General features: G+C 42.0%; 1 protein-coding gene across 1 annotated transcript in view; it reads left to right on the top strand.

Moving 5' to 3' along the window:
- The window catches only part of LOC126105906 (homeobox protein SIX5-like), a 184,117-nt gene that overhangs the window by 8,260 nt on the left and 153,246 nt on the right, over nt 1–22,611 (top strand). The window contains exons 2-3 of the mRNA XM_049912347.1: nt 6,423–6,749; nt 20,545–20,705. Coding sequence (XP_049768304.1) covers nt 6,423–6,749; nt 20,545–20,705 — 488 coding nt within the window. The remainder of the gene's footprint in view (nt 1–6,422; nt 6,750–20,544; nt 20,706–22,611) is intronic.

Here is a 22,611-nt window from a genome sequence, read left to right as displayed (position 1 = left end):
GTTATTCTTTATCTGTGTCGTACGGAATTAACAGTTTATATATCAACTCTGCTCTACACCCGATATTGGTTTTGTCCTGATATTCTGTGTGTCATTCTATTGATTAATCTTGTTTCATTTCTGACATCATGTATGATCCGTACTGTTTTATTTACAGTAACTTCGCAGTAGACACTTTTGTCGTAGCAGTTTAACAGAAGTAAACTGTACTCTTTTATGGAATACATACTGGACTGAAAACAAGAGAGCAGTTAAAACTGCAGGGAGGACTGGTTGCGACCGAAACTGTGCTCAAGTCAAAATACCTGCTATATTTTTTCCTCCAGGAGTGTTGGTCGTACAACAAATAATAATAGATGCAGCTGGAAATGTAGATTCCGCGTTCCTAAAGATCGTTAAGTTATTCGACGCTTTGCCACATCATACATCAGAATAGCCTCTGAGGTGTGTCTACATAGACGAAATAGTGGCTCGAAGAATTTTTTACTATAATAGACTCCATTACATTGTAATGGACGGAAGATGTAACAGAATCGCTATTGCCCTCAGTAAGCACGAATGCTTTATCAGAAATGTTCAACAGCAGTTTCAAACTGCTCGATGGTAACGCCTTTGTCTACAGCAATGTATCGTCGCTGTATAGCGCTGAGGAAATGCAGAACGGCTTGGGCGGTACTTCCATCTGCTGTACTGACTCACGCCAGCTCACTCGAAGTGTGGATGAATGGAAATAACACTCATAACAAAAGAACAGACTCCAATTACTAGATTAGATCTGGAGCCCGTCATTTCATTTAAGTATCTAGACACAACACTACGAGGCGCCGTAAAATGGGACGAACAGCAGTACGAAAGACAAGTGGAAGACTTTCATTTATTAAAAATATCCTGTGGAAGTGTAAAGGAAGCCCAACAAGACGCCAGGGCGACTATCTCTGGAATATTTTTCTCATGCTGAGAGCCTTTATTAAGCAGATATAACAGCAGACATAGACCAAATACAGAAATGCACTACAAGGATCACAACAGGCCAGTACAGCCGATATAAATGGATAAAAAGGTGTTCGGGCAGCTTAAGTGGAAATATTCAGAGGAAAAGAAACGTTAATTTCGTGCAATTCTGCTGGATAAATATAGAGAATCGCTGTTCGCAGAAGATTGTGTGACATTTATGCTGCTTCCGTTGTATCCCTGACTAAGGGACCATGAGAACAAGATACGAGAGGGTTCGGCCCGTAAAGAGGCATAATCATTCAATGCCGGAATTTTGAGGCATAAAAACACTAAAATATTGCGATCTGCAGAGTATAGTGGGATGCGTTGTACAAGGGCAAGGCGCCTAACTTTTTCACCTCATTTGACTTTTGACTTGATAAACATATTTGTGAACTCTTTTCACCTAGACTACTACGAACCAGAGGCTCATGGAAAAACACCCACGCGTTTTCGATACTTCGTTTATCATTGAGATACAGGCTTTAACTTTCCTTTTTAAAGGGAAACTATGATATTTTTTAGCATCAGACTAGCACATCTTTGTTCCACAAATTTAGTGATACATCTTTTTTGTGCTTTTGACAAGAAATTTCGAAGTAAAAACACACTGAATGTTTAGTACTGCTGTTTATTTCACTCTCCAAGGAATCTTGCCCCACCAGGTTGTGATACTAACTCATACACGAGCGGGAGACTTTACGAAGATTTAAGACTTTTTGTATCAAAGAGAATATTGTATCGTTGAAAGTCTTTCAGCCTGTCAGCCTTACGAAATATGTCCTGTTTAGAGCACGCAGGTTTCTGTTTCAGAATGACGTAAACATTACGTTTATACTGACTCAGCGCCTTTAAAAAAATGGTTCAAATGGCTCTGAGCACTATGGGACTCAACATCTTAGGTCATAAGTCCCCTAGAACTTAGAACCACTTAAACCTAACTAACCTAAGGACATCACACACACCCATGCCCGAGGCAGGATTCGAACCTGCGACCGTAGCAGTCCCGCGGTTCCGGACTGCAGCGCCAGAACCGCTAGACCACCGCGGCCGGCTCGGCGCCTTATCTTCCGTGGAGAGCGGAGCAAACTTCCAGACAGCCAACCAAACAGACTCAAGAACAACACAAAAAAATCTCCATATTCAATGAATTTGTAAACCTACAAGAGAATTTTCACTGAACTTAACTCACACATCTGCTGTTCTGGAAGGAAAATAAAAAAAAACATCGTTCCATGGAAAATAACCTGCATCTTGGCGATCAATGAAGCTGCGAAAATGTATTGCCTCTTATTCCATGAGCCCTTCGTTGGTAATAGTCTAGATCAAACGAGATTATAGATATCTTTAATGGCTGAAAAAATTATTTGACGTGAAAAAATTCGGCACCTCATCCTTCATACAGGGTGGGATCAGGGCAGGAAAACTTGAACCGACTAAAATTTTTAAAACAACCACAGGTCGGATATCCTCCGTTGTTCTCGTTGAACTGCCAAAGCTAGACGTACTTTAAATTTATATCCGTAGCTGGCAACGTTTCACGCATATTTTCTGTGATATTCACTGGGAAAAACTTGAGTATTAAATCAGTTACGGTAAAAGTAGCGTAATGCCATTAATTTCTTAAGATAGTTGGTTGTACTGCAAAAAATGTGAGATGCAAAGCTGATAACATTAAATCTAAAGGTCACATGTTTCAATTTTTGCACCTGTGCAGGGAGCATGAATGAGCGTTTATTATAACAAGTACACTGGCTCAATAAGTTGCAATGAAAACAGCGGTGAAAAAGAAAAGAGAAATTAAATTTTGATCACTCGTTTTCCCTCAAATGACTTTTTCTACAGAAAATGCTCGAAAAACCTGTATGCAACATTGCTACAAATTTGACATCGTCGATGAAATTCATGGCACACCATCTTGAAAATTCCTCACATGTTGAGAATAATTGCCACGGTCTCAAAAGTCCTTGCGACCAGCCAGCTCCTCGCAGGTTTTGACTCCCGCGAGCTCGCCGTTCAGTGGCTGCTGTGTTGCGGCTATGTCACCAGAACGATGACTCTCGGACCTGTGAATATTTGGAAAATTTTTCTCGATTCGACGTCTCTTTCCCCTATTCCCCTATTTCCCCTATCAGGCAATTTTTCTCCGCCCTGTATGGAGATGGAAGAATATGAATGGAGGTAGGAAGAAATACGATATTGCAGTGCGTCTATTATTATTCCGAATTACGATGCAATGTTTCTTTGGACATGCATGCATGTCCAAAGGAACAGGCACTGCGGTTATTACAGTGTTATGAAATACATTAAATGTATTCGCAGTTGCGAATATGGACAACCATGAGCTGTACAATGCAATAACGAGAATAAAAATTTATGCCGGACCAGGAGTCGAACCCCGAGCGGTAAATCTAGGTTCGAAAACCGGTCCGGTACAAATTTTCGTTCTCGTTATTCCATTGTACAGCTGAGCGGGAAATCCGGATTCGAGTCCTGGTACGGCACAGAATTTCATTGTCGTCATTCCATTATACAGCTCATGGTTGTCCATACGCGCAATTGCGAATACATTTCATGTATTAGGAAGACATGGAGAGAAGGCAGTAACAAGTTGTGGATTTGTGGCGGTCTACGGGCTGCATACTCAACAGGCGAGAGCAATGTCTTGGAAAGGCAGATCTTCATCTTTGCTTCCAGGTCTGTCATACAGTTTTCGTTTGTCATATATGTGCCAATAGATGTTCCATTAATGATGGATCACTTGTACTAGGATGCTGGACATGTCAAGGTATTACAGTTTAAGAATGGAAGAAAGACAATTCACTTATACAGCCATTTACATACTTACAGTTCTAGTATGACAATGACGGGACAGGTAGTTGGCCTTGGCCTTATCCCATTGCAGAAATACAATTTTGCAAAGAATTTACTTAATATTACAAAGAGCTAGTGCTACACTGTTCAATAATTTGTCAATATTGATAGCCACAGGCACTAGACGTTCCATACACCCTTATATAATAATGTAACAACACTCATATTATCAGCTGGTATGAAGACCATGGCGACGTTCTTTGATTTAAATTTGATGCACTGAAGTTTGCATTTACTTATCCGAAAAATTGCGGCAGTACCCCTCTACATGAGACAAATTTAGAGCTTAGAAAGAGGATGAGGTGTTAGTATTATCTATGGCAGAGTCTTGGAGTGAGGTTTTTCAGAAAAGAAAAAAGAGTTAGTGCGAAAGGTTGGTGATGCGGAAAAATTTTCGATCTACTGCTAATGTAGTAGTAGCAGTAGTAGTAGTAGTAGTAGTAGTAGTAGTAGTTTCATTCATCCTTGAATCATTTTTACATGGCTACTGCAGCTAATTTATATATACAATCATTTACATATTTAGATGTTTAGTTTGAGAAGCACAGGGGAGACAGTCGGACGTGGAAGGTAGGAGAAGAAGTACTGATGGAAGTGAAACTGTGAGAGCGGGTCGTGAGTCGTGGTTGGGTAGCTCTATCTGTGACGCATCTTCGTGAGCCAGTAAATTTTACCCACTATCTGTTCATGAAGATTATTTCACTTCAAAATGGGAATAACAGCCGTGTTTGTTTTAAAAAAAAGGATACTCGCTGGTTTAAAAGAGACCTCTTGTTTATTCTGGAAGAGGAACCTTCGTTTTCTTAGAAGATGAGATTTTGTTTGTCTTGCTTAGAAGGGAAGTTTCAGAAGGAAGGAAGGATTTACCCCATTAAGATAGTAGCTTAGTTGGTATCATAGGAGAAGACTGGTTTCTTTCAAAATGTGAAACTTATTTGCTTAAGAAGATAAGGCTGTTTTGCTTAGAGGGAGGAGTAATTAACCACATTAGGTGCGTGTTTGTTCCAGAAGAGTTGGTGTATTTGTTGTATACGAGGGACCTTGTTGTCTCACATGACAAGTCTTGGTTGTTCTAGAAGAGGAACCTTGTTGTTTCAGAAAAGGTATCCTGATCATTCCATCATGTTTCAGGCGTGCCTCCAGGCAGTATTATATCTTTTTCTGATGTTTCGGATGATGACCTTACAGCCATCCTCAAGGTGAATCGCAGGCAAAATTTAAACCAGTCGACACAATACCATGAAGTAATTGCCCGTGCGTTAGACATAAGACGGATGCGTACGGTTATCAGCCGAAATATCGGAAGGAGAAATATCACTGTCCCGGATGCACGCCCGAAAGATGATGGAATATTCTTTCTGCTGGGAGAACTTCAAGAAACACGTGATATCTTGATTGTTTTGTAAGACAAGCTTTGGACACTAAAAGGGTCAGTAGAGCAAGTATCCGCGAAATACAAAGGTCGTAGGTCCGTGTGCCGGTGGGCGCACAATCTGCATCTGCCGAGGTATTTCAAATCAGCGCACACGCCACTGCAAAGTGATAACTCATGGTGGAGGTGGTAGTTTTGAAATGCCCACAAAGACGAAATGGAGGGAAGTCTTCCGAAGTAAGAGTGATTTCAGATGTGCCGCAGGGGAGTGTCGTAGGACCGTTGCTATTCACAATATACATAAATGACATTGTGGATAACATCGGAAGTTCACTGAGGCTTTTTGCGGATGATGCTGTAGTATATCGAGAGGTTGTAACAATGGAAAATTGTACCGAAATGCAGGAGGATCTGCAACGAATTGACGCATGGTGCAGGGAATGGCAATTGAATCTGAATGTAGACAAGTGTAATGTGCTGCGAATACATAGAAAGAAAGATCCTTTATCATTTAGCTACAATATAGCAGATCAGCAACTGGAAGTAGTTAATTCCATAAATTATCTGGGAGCAGGCATTAGGAGTGATTTAAAATGGAATGATCGTATAAAGTTGATCGTCGGTAAAGCAGATGCCAGGCTGAGATTCATTGGAAGAATCCTAAGGAAATGCAATCCGAAAACAAAGGAAGTAGGATACAGTACACTTGTTCGCCCACTGCTTGAATATTGCTCAGCAGTGTGGGATCCGTACCAGATAGGGTTGATAGAAGAGATAGAGAAGATCGAACGGAGAGCAGCGCGCTTCGTTACAGGATCATTTAGTAATCGTGAAAGCGTTACGGAGATGATAGATAAACTCCAGTGGAACACTTTGCAGGAGAGACGCTCAGTAGCTCGGTACGGGCTTTTGTCAAAGTTTCGAGAACATACCTTCATCGAAGAGTCAAGCAGTATATTGCTCCCTCCTACGTACATCTCGCGAAGAGACCATGAGGATAAAACTAGAGAGATGAGGGCCCACACAGAGGCATACCGACAATCTTTCTTTTGACGAACAATACGAGGCTAGAATGGAAGGGAGAACCGATAGAGGTACTCAAAGTACCCTCCGACACACACCGTCAGGTGACTAGCAGAGTATGGATGTAGATGTAGAAGTGAACGTTTCCGCCGTGCCGCAGGCGGGCGACATCGCGCGGCTGGAGCGCTTCCTGCGGCTGCTGTCGCCGGCGGGGCTGATCCGCGGCCACGAGTCCGTGCTGCGCGCGCGCGCCGCCGTCGCCTTCCAGCGCGGCCACTACCACGAGCTGTACGCCATCCTCGAGTCGCAGCCGTTCAGCGCGCGCCACCACGCGCACCTGCAGCAGCTGTGGTTCGCCGCGCACTACCGAGAGGCGGAGCGCGTGCGCGGCCGGCCGCTCGGCGCCGTCGACAAGTACCGCCTGCGCAAGAAGTACCAGCTGCCCAGGACCATCTGGGATGGCGAGGAGACCGTCTACTGCTTCAAGGTACCGCTCCGTGCTGCTCGCCCTCACCTAGCCGCGCCCATCCGACACCACACTGAGCTCGAACCATACTGATGGTTGAATTGACAAGTAGACCATCAAGTAGGTCGCTGCTGGGTAACGTATCTGGCGTGTAAACTGCTCAGGAAGAGTTTTCGAAGACAACGTCTCCATTGGTAAACTGACACGCCAGTTACACTACTCACCTGCGATGATTCACTCACACTGTCGTGCTATAATACATGTGTAACTGATACGAGGGCTATTCGGAAAGTAGGGTCCGATCGGTCCCGAAATGGAAACCACTGTAAAAATCAAAAATGTTTTATTTGTAACAGTTTGCTACAACTTCCAGCTACTTATCTGCGTAGTTGCCGTTCCGACTTCGACATCTGTCTTAGCGTTGTGCCATCTCTCCTATTCTATCGTCATAGAAGGCAGCCGTCTGTGCTTTCCGCCAATTCTCTTTCCGAATAGCCCTCGTATCAGTTACACACGTGTTATAGGACGACAGTGTGAGTGAATCATCGCGGGTGAGTAGTATAACTGGCGTGTCAGTTTACCAATGGAGACGTGGTCTCCTAAAACTCTGTAGCTCGTTGCCTGTGTCAAAAGACTGTCTTCACAGCCAGCAGTTCATGTTAGCAGAGATGAACGTCACGCGGAGCCAATTATGGGCTGTATCGTGGGTGATCAAACACTTCCCATCGAAATCGCTGCAGGAACATCTTCATTGTCCCTGCAGAGTGCGGCCGAGAATTGTCGTGTATAACGAAACGTATGACAGGTATGTTATGTGGGTTGCATAGCTTAAGGTGAAATCATTCAGCAGGGCCTCATACTACCGGGAGACACAACTTTCTAGCCATCTTTACATCCTCACTATGAGCTCAGGACTGAAAAGAGGGGCGTGCCGCGATCGATAGGTCTATTAGAGACACTGCCCAACACGTCTGTGCAAAGCTTCATCAGATTTTCTCTGTGGTTTCCGTTTCCCCTCAATCGGACCCTACTTTCCGAATATCCCTCATATATACCAAAAAAGTATTGTCTTCGTAATTTTGTAATTTAAGTAATGGGAAAGGGAGACACGATACCTGTAAGTATACAAAGAAAAAATACTATTATTTGATCGTCATTTTTTCCCTTCTCAGTCGTTCCATAAGCGTTTCGCTTCCTTTATTTAATAAGCTTCTTCTGGGAATGACAGGCAGGAACTTCAAAACTAGATATAAAGAATATATAAGAAGCTGGAAGTATGAAAATAGCCACTCTACCTTTGCTGAACACCTGATAAAACATGGAGCAGCAACGTAAATTATTAAAGTGAACAGTTACAACAAAAAACTCCTGACATTATAAGAAAACTTTCATATACAAATCGACCTTGCAGAGAGAAAGCAAGTAATTAATGACCAAATCAACATGAATATGTTAGCCACTAAAACAATAACAAACAGAAATGTGAAACATAACCAGAATAAATGAAGACACACATACACTTATACACACAAATATCCACTCACACAGAAAATAACACAGTCACACTTTTTTTAAAAAGAAAACACTCTCATGAGCAATGACTCATTCACACGTAACAAACCACACACATACAAAACAAATCAAAATATCAATCCACAGACAAAACATAAAATATGAAAGATAGACACACACTACATACTTAAACACACACATGCTAAACACACAGCCTAAAGTGCAAGCGAAGCGTTACAATAAATGTGGGTGAAAAAAAAAAAAAACACCAGAAGTCGGCTATCTGAAGATAGGGACCGAATGAACACAATTTCAGGACCACGCATGCGAACTAGAAACATTGGAAATCGTCAGTAACACCAAACATAATTTAACATCACCAAACTTGTGCCAAAAAAAGTTGCTTCTGGTCTGAAAAAACAGGAGAGAAACAAGAGCAAACTAACATAGTAACATATTTGTAACTTCTACGTGATGTATTTATTACATATATAAAAACAAATGTATAACAAGCCAGTGACGACGCTTCATAAGCCGACCGGTGTGGCCGTGCGGTTCTAGGCGCTTCAGTCTGGAACCGCGTGACCGCTACGGTCGCAGGTTCGAATCCTGCCTCGGGCATGAATGTGTGTGATGTCTTTAGGTTAGTTAGGTTTAAGTAGTTCTAAGTTCTAGGGGACTGATGACCACAGGTGTTAAGTCCCATAACGCTCAGAGCCATTTGAACCATTTGAACGCTTCATAAATAAAAGAAGCGAAACGATTATGGCAATAAACAGACTGCCATTCATTTAGTTGCAAAGACGGAACGTATTTCCGCGAACTATTGTTTGATATTACTACATAAAAAAATCACAAGTTTTATATAGGGCGACTATAAATGGTTCATCCCTTTTGAAAACTCTATGTTTTTCAGAGTATTACGTGTACAAGTGTGATTGATATATGAATAGAAACATAGATTTTACGAGTTTGTATTGTGCCCACCAGTTGACGTTACGAGTGCAATACCTTGACAAAACGGAGACAATGCAAGAAACATATGGAATATGCGAGATGTTTATCTATTATGACAATGTAGCTCGCATTCACAGGAATTATGGAAAAAACCGCCATGTAAACGGAGCATGTGCGGTGATATCGACAATTTAGTGGTAATAGTTGTCTGTGTTAACAGAGAAGTGATCCTGGACCAAGTGTGCCAGATGCAACCGCGAAGAGGGTGAGAGTGAGTTTCCTACGTAGTCCTAAAAGAAAACGGCAATTCCGCAGCATACTGTGTGGAAGATTTTGTGATGGCGGTTACATTTCAAGCCAACGGACGTGCCGCAGTGGTAACACCGGTTCCCGCCAGATCACAGAAGTTAAGCGCTTTCGGGCTGGACTAGCACTTAGGTGGGTGACCATCCGGTCTGCCGAGCGTTGTTGGCAAGCGGGTTGCACTCAGCTCTTGTGAGGCAAACTAGGGAGCTACTTGATTGAGAAGCAACGGCTCCGGCCTCGTAAACTAACATACGGTCGGGAGAGCGGTGTGCTGACCACATGCCCCTCCATATCCACATCCAGTTACGCCTGTGGGCTGAGGATGACACGTTGGCCGGTCGGTACCATTGGGCCTTCAAGGTCTGTTTAGTTTCGCTTACATTTCAAACCGTACAGTCTGCAGCTTCTGCAACAACTGAAATCGGAGCGGCAGCTCCAGTTTTGCATCTTAATGCAGGAAGCACTTGGGGATGAACATTTTGCTTCCATGGTGATATTCAGCGACGAAGCAACCTTCCATTTATCTGGAAAGGGTTATCACCACAATGCGAGAATGTGGCACATGAACGAGATTCGATGAACGTTAATGCTTTCTGTGCAATGTCACAGACAAAGTTGTATGGGCCGTTTTTCTTTTGCGAGAGGACTGAAGGTACCTCTTACGTTGATATGTTGCAGTTGCGGTTGTTCGTACAACTGACTGCACATTCCGAAAATTTCATCTTCAAAGAAGACGAGGCTCTCCCTCTTTGGAGCAGCGTTGTTCGTCGCCACCTAAATGACAATTTCTGCAGCGCTGGATTGGGTACAGTGATGATGATGTGGCTCTGTCCCGTTGCCCTCCCCTCACCCTCCCCCCCCCCCCCCTCCTGTGGCCTTCTGACGTTCTCCTTTTGGGGTACATTAAGGAACGTGTTTACATACCCCCATGCCAATAATATTGGAACAGCTTAGAGAACGCATCAATGCTGCTATGATGGCCATTGACAGACTGTTTCTACATAAGAATGGAACGAATTTGCCTACCGCTTGGACGTGTGTCGTGTGATCAGAGCGGCACTCATAGAAAACTTTTAGAGCATGAAATGAATACTCGGTGAGTTTACGGTTCTATTCACTCACAAATCATATTTGTACATGTAACACTTTGGAAAACGAATGGATCATGTATAGCAGCCCTGTATTTTCCGACTTTCCAATTAATAGAAACACCACAAGACGATGATTCCAAGACAGGAGAAGCACCGATGTAGATATTTGCACTTGACAAAGAAAATAAATTCCCGAAATGCGGCAGCAGTGCATTCAGAAACGTATTGTGTATTGTGTATTATGTATTGAACCAGGGACCTAGAAACGCCGGAGAGGTTTCGTCCTGCCGTAGCCCGCAATGGTCCACAACAGGCCACAGCAGTCCACCCATCCCACCGCCGCTCCCCACACCGAACCCAGGATTACTGTCCGGTTCGGCCTCCCAAATTCGAGTCCAGTGTGCTAACCACTGCTCCACTTCGCTCGGTAATGAATGAGACTAACAGGTCCTGATCTTTACGTTTTTTAGAGTAACTGAAAAAACATCAGTGAAGTCTTATATGTTCCACAGTTGCTAAAAACATTTTAATAGAATGAGAAATCTTTCTCAAGCGATTTCCTTTCATTTCTTCCAATAGCCCCCCTCATCATGTGATGTCCAATAGTACTTTATGCTTCCTATCGCGTTTCTATCATTTCACTTCACTCTTCTGTATAACAGCCTCTTTCTGTACTTCAGCTATCATAACTCCTACTTCTGCTTCGATAACTTACTCTGTATTTCTTCTACCATAAAATTCTTCGATATAAGGCTTCCATATTTTAAGTGAGTACCCCGGCCGGAGTGGCCGAGCGGTTCTAGGCGCTACAGTCTGGAACCGCGCGACCGCTACGGTCGCAGGTTCGAATCCTGCCTCGGGCATGAATGTGTGTGATGTACTTAGGTTAGTTAGGTTTAAGTAGTTCTAAGTTCTAGAGGACTGATGACCTCAGAAGTTAAGTCCCATAGTGCTCAGAGCCATTTGAACCATTTTGAGTTCCCCGATTTTAACGTACTTTCCATCCAACTTTCGTTTTACAGACAATTAAAGAGATACTTTTCCCCTCCATTTTAAATGTTCTGTCTGCTGAAATATTAAGTCTTGTCTTTCACTTTCCTGAAACGACATCGATTCCCGTATACCATCTTTATCGTTCATTTCAATCAACGAATCTGCTGTTATCCGAATTTTTCCAGCAATTAATTATTTTTTCGCAACATTGCAGTATAAAACGCTGTATACTTTTCACCTTTTGTCTATACTTTGGTTTTGATTCTAAATGTTTTCATCTAAAGATTTCGTTACTGTGCAGCTGTATTCCAACAGCCACCTTTGCTTTTTCGTAATGAGTTTGTAAACAGTTTCAGTTATGCTTCATACTTTACAGTAACAAAGTCTGGGTTAATGAAGAGATTAAAGTCAGTCTGATACCAACTAATTGCTACGGAACTCGGTCACAAGAAGAGCTTGATTTTCCTCTACTCAAACTATGTAATTTTCATTCCAAGTCATGCTGTTCAAAATGGTTCAAATGGCTCTGAGCACTATGGGACTCAACTGCTGTGGTCATAAGTCCCCTAGAACTTTGAACTACTTAAACCTAACTAACCTAAGGACATAACACACATCCATGCCCGAGGCAGGAATCCGAACCTGCGACCGTAGCGGTCGTGCGGTTCCAGACTGTAGCGCCTTTAACCGCTCGGCCACTCCGGCCGGCAGTCATGCTGTTGCCAAAAATCAAATAGTATGCTTTTTCTGACGTTTCTTTTTTTATCATTAGGTCTTCACAATTTTCTCTTCGCATCGTTCACCGAAAACTTCATTGAAGACTTCCTAACTCATGTATTTCCATATACAAATCACCATATTTTACATCATAAGTGCATACTGAAACATGCGCTTTAATATTATATTATCCACTGAGCACTTATCATTTTTATGTACATCGGGCGATTATTTACAAATCTCAGTTAGGTTATATAGTTCATTTCCATTACAGTAACTAATTACAGCAATTTATCATCTGAACAAAAAATTATATTCTTTCGTGTGTTTCAGTATTTATGTATAACCATTTCTCTTAATGTTCAATCTGCAGCGATCCATTTACAATTCCAGTTTATGAAGTTGTTATCTACTCAGGATTTTGATGTTATAGGATTCCGTAATAAAGCTGTTACGCGTACCATTTTTTTTTCTTGTTGACAGCTGCGCTTCGATCATTTCTCTGCTATAGATCCGAACGGGGGAGTAACTGGGTATCTTTTGCTTCTAGAGGAGCAATAATTATAGAGTTCACTAAACATAGTCACTGCATCGGTAATAAATTGTGCGTTGTACCCTTCTCCTTCTGTTTCCACGTCGTAGTGTATCTCTCGATCATAGTAAGCGACTGACACTGTTGCCGTTATACTGATTCATAAGTTACTTGTTGCTCTTACAGTCCATATATGGGAGGTATTCCCGGCTCCGTCACGTACGCATGAGCTCATTAGGGGTGGCACACACTCCCGAGGGGAAGGGAAGGAAAGGGAAGGTTGGATGAAGAATGAGGATTCTATTATCCTTACTGTCACCTCTGCGCATATGCTGTTACCCTTAGGGCAAATGTTGCCGAAGCCCGTGTAGTTGTTGCTGAACAGACGAGTGTCGGAGGACACTCGAAGTTGTTACTGCAAGGCACGTCGCATATGTAGACAGATTTTCATGCTATTGACAGGTTTCTTAAGTCGTTCTGGAAAGTTAAGCTGGGATTTTTACAGAAGCAAACCAGTGCCTTCAGCGCCTTGTTACATACATAATGCTGATGTTCCTTGAACAACAATATGGTTTCCTTCTTTTTTTTAAAGCACATCATCTACATCACATAGTAATACAGTGCCATCTGCAACAAAGCAATAACATCAAAAACAATAACAATTAATGATTCTTTCAGGTACCAATTTAAGGGATGTATTACCTTACATTGTATTACCTTGGCTCCAGTGACTATGGAGGGATCTTAATTACGATGGAAACCTGTCTCAGAGAATGATGAATTTAAAGTGAAAAATTGCGCGAAACTAACTTAGAACAAGTAGTGGATTTTAAAACTGTGAATGTTTTTACATGAGAATGATGAATTTAAAGTGAAAAATTGCGCGAAACTAACTTAGAACAAGTAGTGGATTTTAAAACTGTGAATGTTTTTACATGCTTCCCTTGCATATGACGTTCCAATGTAGTTTTTCTTCTTATCACTTATACTGCAAGATTACTGATTTGTATACAGTGTTTACACGATAAAATTACAACTTCACTGCCTGCAACACGAATTAAATATTGGACAACAAAAATCACATTCTGAAAAAGAAATTTACAGATTTTCATACGTGATTGTTCTATGTGACAGAAATGCATCTTGTATTCGTGTTACACGATGAGTTAGTATATCATTTTTTTTATATTACTGGTTACGAAATTTTTGTTATTACTAAACAGTAAATTTTAAATGATTTTAATTACATTAGGTTCTATGATGTTGTCTACAATACATAACGGCTGTTTACTGACAGAAGAGCTGTACTGGGTGATAAAACCTACAGATGTAGGGATGCACTTGGGAGAAGAAGCAAACGAGAGAGACAGAGAAAGAAGGGAGATAGGGATGAGAGAGAGAGAGACAGAGATTTATTTATTTAGCGTATGGCTATACATGCAACATTAATACATCAAGTGTTAGACATTAAAATCTTATAACCATCATGAATATAATTTATGTTTATATTGGTCAGTTAAAAGGTTATATAGAGGTTTGAGATCCATTCTAGCGCCGATGGGGATGCCTCCAGGACGTCGGACCAGTTCCCTGCATATGCTCGCAAGGAGCATTCACCATGGATGTGTTGGATCGTCTGCCTAGGGGCACCGCAGTCGCATTCTGGTGACATCGCTCTTCCCATTTGTGTAGTGAATCCGCACACCTGCCATGTCCAGTACGTATTCGATTTAATGCGGACCATGTTTTCCGTGTTAGTTCCATTCCAGAGATGTTGCAGTTATAGCTCTCAAACCAGGTCTGTAGTTGGTCATTTGTCTTTTGGTTCCAATCTAGTCTCCATTGTTTCATGTGGTCATAGTTATTAATTTGAAGCTGCTCAGCTGTGCGTATGGGTGGCTTTCCTTGATTTCAGTCGAGTGTGTCGCAGTTGTGAGAATTCTTCTTTAATTGGTGGTCCTGGTTTTGTCTCAATCTTTCTGAATTCGTGCAGTAGGGCCGCTTTTCTACGCAGGTCCGGGGGCAGGATATTACATAGCACCGGTAGCCAGTACGTGGGCGTTGATTTAACGGTTCCAGAAATCAACCTCATTGTGTTATTTAATTGCCTGTCAATAAGTTTGGTTTGACAGCTATTAATCCAGACTGGAGCGCAGTACTCAGCCACAGAGAACACTAAGGCGATAGATGAGGTGCGTAATGTTTTTGCGTTAGCTCCCCAAGTAGTACCGCTAAGTTTTTGAATGATGTTATTCCGTGTTCCAATTTTTGCAGTGGTGTTCTCCAGATGTTTTCGGTAAGAAAGAGTGCGATCCAATGTTATACCTAAGTACTTTGGAAACTTATTATGTTTGAGGTTGGTGTTTCCGAGTTTTATGTTAATGATTTCATTTGCCATTTTGTTATTAAGATGGAATGTAGATACTTCAGTTTTGTTAGGGTTTGGCTTGAGTTCCATTTCTTGAAATAATTGTATAGTATTTCGACGTCATTATTAAGGACTTCCTCTGTATTGAAGAGATACTTGTCTCTGGTAGCCAGTGCTATGTCATCCGCATAGCAAAATTTTCTTGACTTTGTGTTTGGGAGATCTGCTATATAGAGGTTAAACAGAAGAGGGGCCAATACGGAGCCTTGCGGAAGCCCGTTGTTAATAAGTTTTGTTTTCCTTGTCTTTCCGTTTAGGGTGACCTGGAAGGTTCTGTTACTCAGCATATTATGTATTAAGGATGTTAAAATCTGGCAAGGAATCACTCTGAAGAGTTTGTAAATTATTCCATCTCTCCAAACAGTATCATATGCAGAGGTTAAGTCTAGAAATACAGCACTTGTTTTCAATTTCTGTTGAAAGCCAGCCTCTATGTAGGATGTTAATGCCAGAACTTGGTCACAGCAACTACGGCCAGGTCTGAAGCCTGCCTGTTCTATAGGTAAGTTCTCCATAATGATGCCGCTAATTCGATTATGGACAAGTCGTTCGAGAAGTTTGTATGTACAGCTAAGAAGTGCTATTGGTCTGTAGCTTAGCGGTTGGTCTGCTGGTTTCCCTGGTTTCGGCAAAGCTATTATTCTTGCCTTTTTGAATTCTCTAGGGAGATGGTTTGTAGTCAAAATGTTCGAAAAGAAATTTGCCAGCCAGTTGACTACGTTCTTTCCAGCGTAGGTTAGAAATTCTGGATGTATGTTGTCAAAACCTGGGGCTTTGCCCGGTTTCATATCCTTGAGGGCAGTAATGACATCATCCTCAGTGAATGACAGTGAGAGACAAAGAGAGAGAGAGAGAGAGAGAGAGAGAGAGAGAGAGAGAGAGAGACAGAGAGAGAGAGAAAGGGGAGAGACAGGCAGTGATGGGGATAGAAGACGAGGGTCTTGTAAAAATATATTATCTGCAGGGCTTGACGTGAGGTACTTCTGTCAGTAGGTTCTAATGTCTAGTCTGAAGCCTTCGACAAGGACAGAAGCACATTAGTCCGCAGCCCGTGGTCGTGCGGTAGCGTTCTCGCTTCCCGCGCCCGGGTTCCCGGGTTCGATTCTCGGCGGGGTCAGGGATTTTCTCTGCCTCCTGATGACTGGGTGTTATGTGATGTCCTTAGGTTAGTTAGGTTTAAGTAGTTCTAAGTTCTAGGGGACTGATGACCATAGATGTTAAGTCCCATAGTGCTCAGAGCCATTTTAGAGGCACATTAAACTAGGTTTCCATATTGATAACTTCATGGCCACTATCGATCAGTCAGCTTAAGTGCATTTATTAATTTAAAATTCGCCGTTATTTCTTACAAATACCCATTTCAAACGTGCTACCATCGAAATGGAAGCCTTGAAGGTGAATCTGTGCTTTGGAAACTACGTTAGCTTGCGAAGAAAGCTGTTGTAACACAGTCGGCAAATTTTACCATTGATTTTCGACACATTTCAATGTTTTCGGATACTTAGAAAAGCTGCTACACTTATTATGAAAATCGTTTTAGGGAATATATCTACTGTTCGTTAGTATTATTTCATTAAAGCAAGTCGCCGCAGTGGAAGCTGTGGTATATGCGCAATGATGTTTCGTGTGCTCCCTCATACTGCCATAGAAGTGGATGAGATTCACAGAAAAAGTGTTGTATCCGTCATAGGTTTTACTTTGAGACCATCACAGAATTTCTTAAGAAATTACACATCTGAATGAGCCACACTAAGCAGCTGCCGTCGAATACTACCTGGAATATAAGCATACATCTACATCTACATAAATACTCCGAAACTCACACTTAAGTGCCCAGCAGAGGGTTCATCGAACCACTTTCAAAAAACATTCTCTATTATTCCACTCTCGAACAGCGTGCGGAATAAACGAACATCTAAGTCTTTCCGTGTGAGCTCTGGTTTCCCTTATTGATATAGACTGAGATATGAGTAAACTAGTATCGTTCAGCAGCATCCAGGTTTCTGGCACAGCGTAATTAAAGAATCTATTAAAATAAAAGTGTTGGAAAACTTAGGAAACAGGGACGGAGGTTTCAAATTAAGCGAGGCTTCGGATCCGGCACTCAATTTGTTAAGATCTCGTGGACCAGCTCAACTGACAGAACCAGAAAAACGCAAGCTTGATGCGAATTTCAACGAAATAATGGCGAGATGGCCTGGATAAAAAAAGTGCGTTAAAGGGCATAGTGGACTCTGGGAGAAGAAGTCTGTTTCAACAATGTCTGTGGTCAGGGTGGAGACCAAGCACTGTCCACACGTAAAACCATAACGGCAGCACCTGAAGAAGACCATCATGTCTGCCGTCGAAATAATAAGCACGAAGTTCAACTGTCATGTCTGCTGGAAACCGATCTACCATCAAATTTTGCACAGGCTTAAAACACCGAATTTGGAAATACATTACATTGCAATACAATTTTCAATGTATATCACAGCGAGGACAGGTCTCGACTGATTGCCTCCTTGTTAAAATGAACAGTATTTTTCACATATTTAACGCACCAATAGCAACGATTCATGTCCGTCTACGTTGTGAATTTACATACTTCGTGCATCTAACAACAATTTTAGTCTCAAAACCTTGAGAAAAACTATTGTGGTTCGTATAAAAAGCATTCATTAGTACCGAAATATTGTTTAAAGAGCGTCAGAGGAAATGTATGTTCAGTGGAGTCTCGGAAATGGAATAAATAGTTGTTGATGACTCCTTAGGCCTTATAGGCTTTATGTCACATTATTCTATGATGTAGTGATGGAAGTCTGTATGTATGCAGTGTGAAATGAGTTGACCAGGTGTTACGAAATAATGTTAGCTTGTACACATTGTATGCGGCATTTGAAGAAACAATGAAGAGGAACAAAGCACAACGCAGTCTTTAAGTGCTGTAATGTTCTTTCCATAAACTGCACCTTACTATTTTTTTGTTTGGGTTTCTCTCTCAACGTTTGGGTACCTTCTATATGACGCGGAGATAGAGGTTATTGATTTGAAATAAGTTAATTTGTCAAGAAGTAGCGGCACGTGAGAGGCAAGTGAAAAAATAACTTTGTTCTGTTGCATTTAATGACGGCAATATAAATATCTCATAACTACGGAAACTTTGTCTTTAATTTACAGTACAAACGGTGTCATTAATGAACTAACCACAACACCAACAGTGTGTGCACTCAGAGTGCGGCACGTTATTATTGTTATTTAATCTAAAACTTTGTGACTTATTATTGAGCATACAACGATCACGTTAGTACGAGCTTAATTACACAAATATATGCAATTCAGAAGTCAATCACTCTTGATTATCTTGTGGAATATAAGAATCTCCAAGGTTTTGGTGCTAGTGAACTGAGCGTGATTCTTGGACTGTCATCTTTGTACTTATATAAACATTGTAACTAAACCACTTTTAGGCATAGACGCATTTTGCTTTGTTGTACTGTAACATTACAGTTCAGACTTCAGTAAAACATGGAGACTTATAACATGTGAAACATACCTCTGTTTGGTCTCCATGAGTGCCCAGTGGGAGTGCCACTCATGGCGCTTGAAGGTCAAGGTGTGTATTTCGAGTAATTCCAGTACAGGTTTTGGGAATGGGAAAGTGTCTTGCTGGCAACTTAGTCAAAATCAGCTACATTGAAAAGAGATCTCCTATTAACCCCAGAGGTCCAGCCGGCCGGAGTGACCGTGCGGTTCTAGGCGCTACAGTCTGGAACCGAGCGACCGCTACAGTCGCAGGTTCGAATCCTGCCTCGGGCATGGATGTGTGTGATGTCCTTAGGTTAGTTAGGTTTAAGTAGTTCTAAGTTCTAGGGGACTGATGACCACAGCAGCTAAGTCCCATAGTGCTCAGAGCTACTTGAACCATTTTGAACCAGAGATCCAAGTTAGTCGATGTTCTTGCCACGTAAACATTCCCCCACTATGCAACAGCTGTCACCGACTACGCAGTTGATACTAGGACCTATAGCTCAATGGTCGTAGCAGTTGACATGAAACACGTCCATCCACAAAGTAAACACTGTGAGTTTTCAGCCTCACATACTTTTCTCCAGTCGTCAAGACTGCGTTGTGGGCACGTATACGGGAGAGCAGTGGTTGAAGTCCACGTCCGGCCATCCTTAGTTAGGTTTCCCCTCATTTACCTAAACAATTTCAGGAAAATATTTGGATGGTTCCGTCAATCACGTCTTGGTGCTTTCACTTTCTTATCATTGTTATCATATCGCTTCGTCTCCGAGTACTTGGACGTCGAAGATTGCTTCTGGGTGGGCGAAGTAAAAGGGGTCCGGAAAATATTTCAAGCACCTTAAGGTAGGCAATCCAGTTTACATCATACACACTCGGGAAAGATGATGTATTGTTCCTAGGCCAATCTTAAGGTGCTTGAAATATTTTCCGGGCTACTTTTAACTTTTTCTCTCTGTTTAAACTCTAACCTTCCTTGGTATGCCACTTTGAATTTTATTTCTGGCATCGTAATCTGTCTGACGGATTAAAAGTGTTTGTGGACAATGATTTAAAACCGGTCCCTTACCTTTCGCTATTACCAAATGAGTTCTGCCTGTATACCTAATGGCGAGACTCTGAGCTGTAAAGATGGGTGTGGCCGAGGGGTTCTAGGCGCTACAGAACCGCGCCATGCCTCGGGCATGGATGTGTGTGATGTCCTTAGGTTAGTTAGGTTTAAGTAGTTCTAAGTTCTAGGGGACTGATGACCTCAGATGTCGAGTCGCATAGTGCTCAGAGCCATCCATCTATAAAGATGGATAGAAAGGTTCCGCGGTAACTGCACTGCTGGCGAAAGCCAGGGTCTAGATCGAGTCGTCGTCTGGCATTCATTTTCCTTTGACCACCCTCCTCCCATCATCCTCGTCACAGGAAGCCATGCTATGTTTTCATTGTGTCATTTCTCAGGAGTCTAAAAATGAAGCAGTTTAGTAGATGAAGACAACAGCCCTCCAGTAGCTCATGATTCGTTCCGTATCACACACTGATCATCACCATCGCCATTCCCCATATGGTTGGTGGGTGCGAGAGTCACTTGAGTGCAAGGCGTGATTACTTATGGAGCAGGCAGACATATTTCAGAAACGGCTCTAAATGTTTTTACTTTTTTCTGCGTAACATATTAAAACTACTGTCTGGAAATGGGATCATTTCTTGAAAATGCCTCGCAGCAATGGCGAGCGTGAGAGCGTGTTGCGCTGTTTGCATGACGTGGTTGCGTTGCTGTCGTAGGAGCGGTCGCGGAACGCGCTCAAGGAGTGCTACAACCGCAACCGGTACCCCACGCCCGACGAGAAGAAGGGCCTGTCCAAGAAGACGGGCCTGACGCTCACCCAGGTGTCCAACTGGTTCAAGAACCGGCGCCAGCGCGACAGGCCCGTCCACACCCGGAGGTCGGTATGCCCCTGCTCGCTCACTTCCGTAGCTTTTCTGCATGTCACCCACATAGTGTGTTACTCGGCTCTTCCCTCCTTCTGTCAGCTTGAGTGTCATGTTTGCTGTGAAATACATCATCTCGTGTGTCATTCCCCACTTTTATCAGTGATCAACGATCAACAGTAGTGATTGTTGAATTGATCTTTCTTTTATGAACACATCATCAGATAGGTTCCATTTGCGACTATGTTCTGATAATGTCACTCAAAATAAGAGCAGACACGTATTGATCACCTACTCAAAAACATCTAAATCTCCGATCATAAATTACTGAAGTATCGAAAGGTGGTACCTGTGCTGTTTTTTATGTTGTTTCTCCAAAAGACATAATCCCGAAAGATTCTACATGTTACATATACCTCCTATTCCAAGCTTTCTATGAAGTGAAGCGTTTTAAGAAATACGAGCAAATTCCACCACCCAGAACATTAGTCACACTGCAAGCTCCCTTCTCATGATCACTTCGACTATAAAACACAGCTCTTGAATCCTCTCCATGGTCATTTAAAACGAAGTTTTTGATAGTTTTTTAATGGCTGACTCATTTTATTGAAATCACTAAAGACCTCATCACGAAACAGTAAATTTCCCCTCTGTGTTCCACCAACTTGTAAGACTCTCACGTCCGCAGCTCGTGGTCGTGCGGTAGCGTTCCCGCTTCCCGCGCCCGGGTTTCCGGGTTCGATTCCCGGCTGGGTCAGGGATTTTCTCTGCCTCGTGATGACTGGGTGTTGTGTGATGTCCTTAGGTTAGTTAGGTTTAAGGGGACTGATGACCATAGATGTTAAGTCCCATAGTGCTCAGAGACATTTGAACCATTTTGAACCAAGGACTCTCACACATTTTCAGTGAAATATTACGCATACACTTTGGGCACTGTACGTCATGGGACAAAATAGGCACGCGAATTTCATAAAATTATTGGTCCCTGTCAATTGGAAGTTTGTCGACATGAAAGTCATTTGGAATATAGCCAGTGCTCGAATGAGACTCGGACGGCGTCTATAAAGGGTTAACGTAATAACAAAATGAATCATTCCCAAGAATAGAATCACATTCATCGTTATTTTCGGAATCGCTTGAAAACATTGCCACATTCTTTAAACGTCTAATGATGTCACTGTCACTGGAATCGACCTCAGGACCATGAAAACATTCATTCACGCATTCATCCCGATCTTGATTCTGAGTAGGAACAGCTGAATATCGGAAAGTATTTCAAATTCGTTCATTTCCTTCCGTTTTCCGAATAGAGGCATCTCTAGAAGAACAAGTAATTTACAGACGAAAGTAGTAATTATTTGAAATATCAAAATACAATCAGAATACTAAATAAGCATAAAATACATGAGGACAATAGGGACTGATACATTTGCTACTGCTGTAAAAACCTAAATATAATTAGTATTTAAAATATATGACAGTAGGTAGAATCTAAAGACAGCGTGTAGAAAATACGAGTCATGTCAAGATCCAACCGTAAGGTGTGAGCGCGAAATACAAGTAAACTTGAGATCCGTCCGCAATATGTTAATGTAGAACAGTGGAAGGGTAACCGTGTGTACCGCTTCATAAAATGCTTCTTTCTGTCGCGATTGCATTATGAAGTAGCTGGAAATTAAATTTACTGTTGTTCTTTTTATCTATTCAGACAGCACATCCTAACTTGTTAGCTGGTCTGATGACCATCTCATCACCTAAAAGAAGTCATTGTGTTGTTTATTGCACCACTTTTTAATTGTTCGCGTATCTGTACTTATTTACTAGAATTCAAAAGGCTGCATGAATTCTTTAGATACGTTCTGGCATGTTCTTTAGGTGTAGGTTTTCGTTAGCTCTGTCAGCTTCTTGATTTTGACCATC

Source organism: Schistocerca cancellata, chromosome 1 (assembly GCF_023864275.1).
Source record: "Schistocerca cancellata isolate TAMUIC-IGC-003103 chromosome 1, iqSchCanc2.1, whole genome shotgun sequence".
Lineage (NCBI taxonomy): Eukaryota > Metazoa > Arthropoda > Insecta > Orthoptera > Acrididae > Schistocerca > Schistocerca cancellata.
Note: the sequence above shows the minus strand (reverse complement) of the source record. Positions and strands in the feature narration are given on the sequence as shown.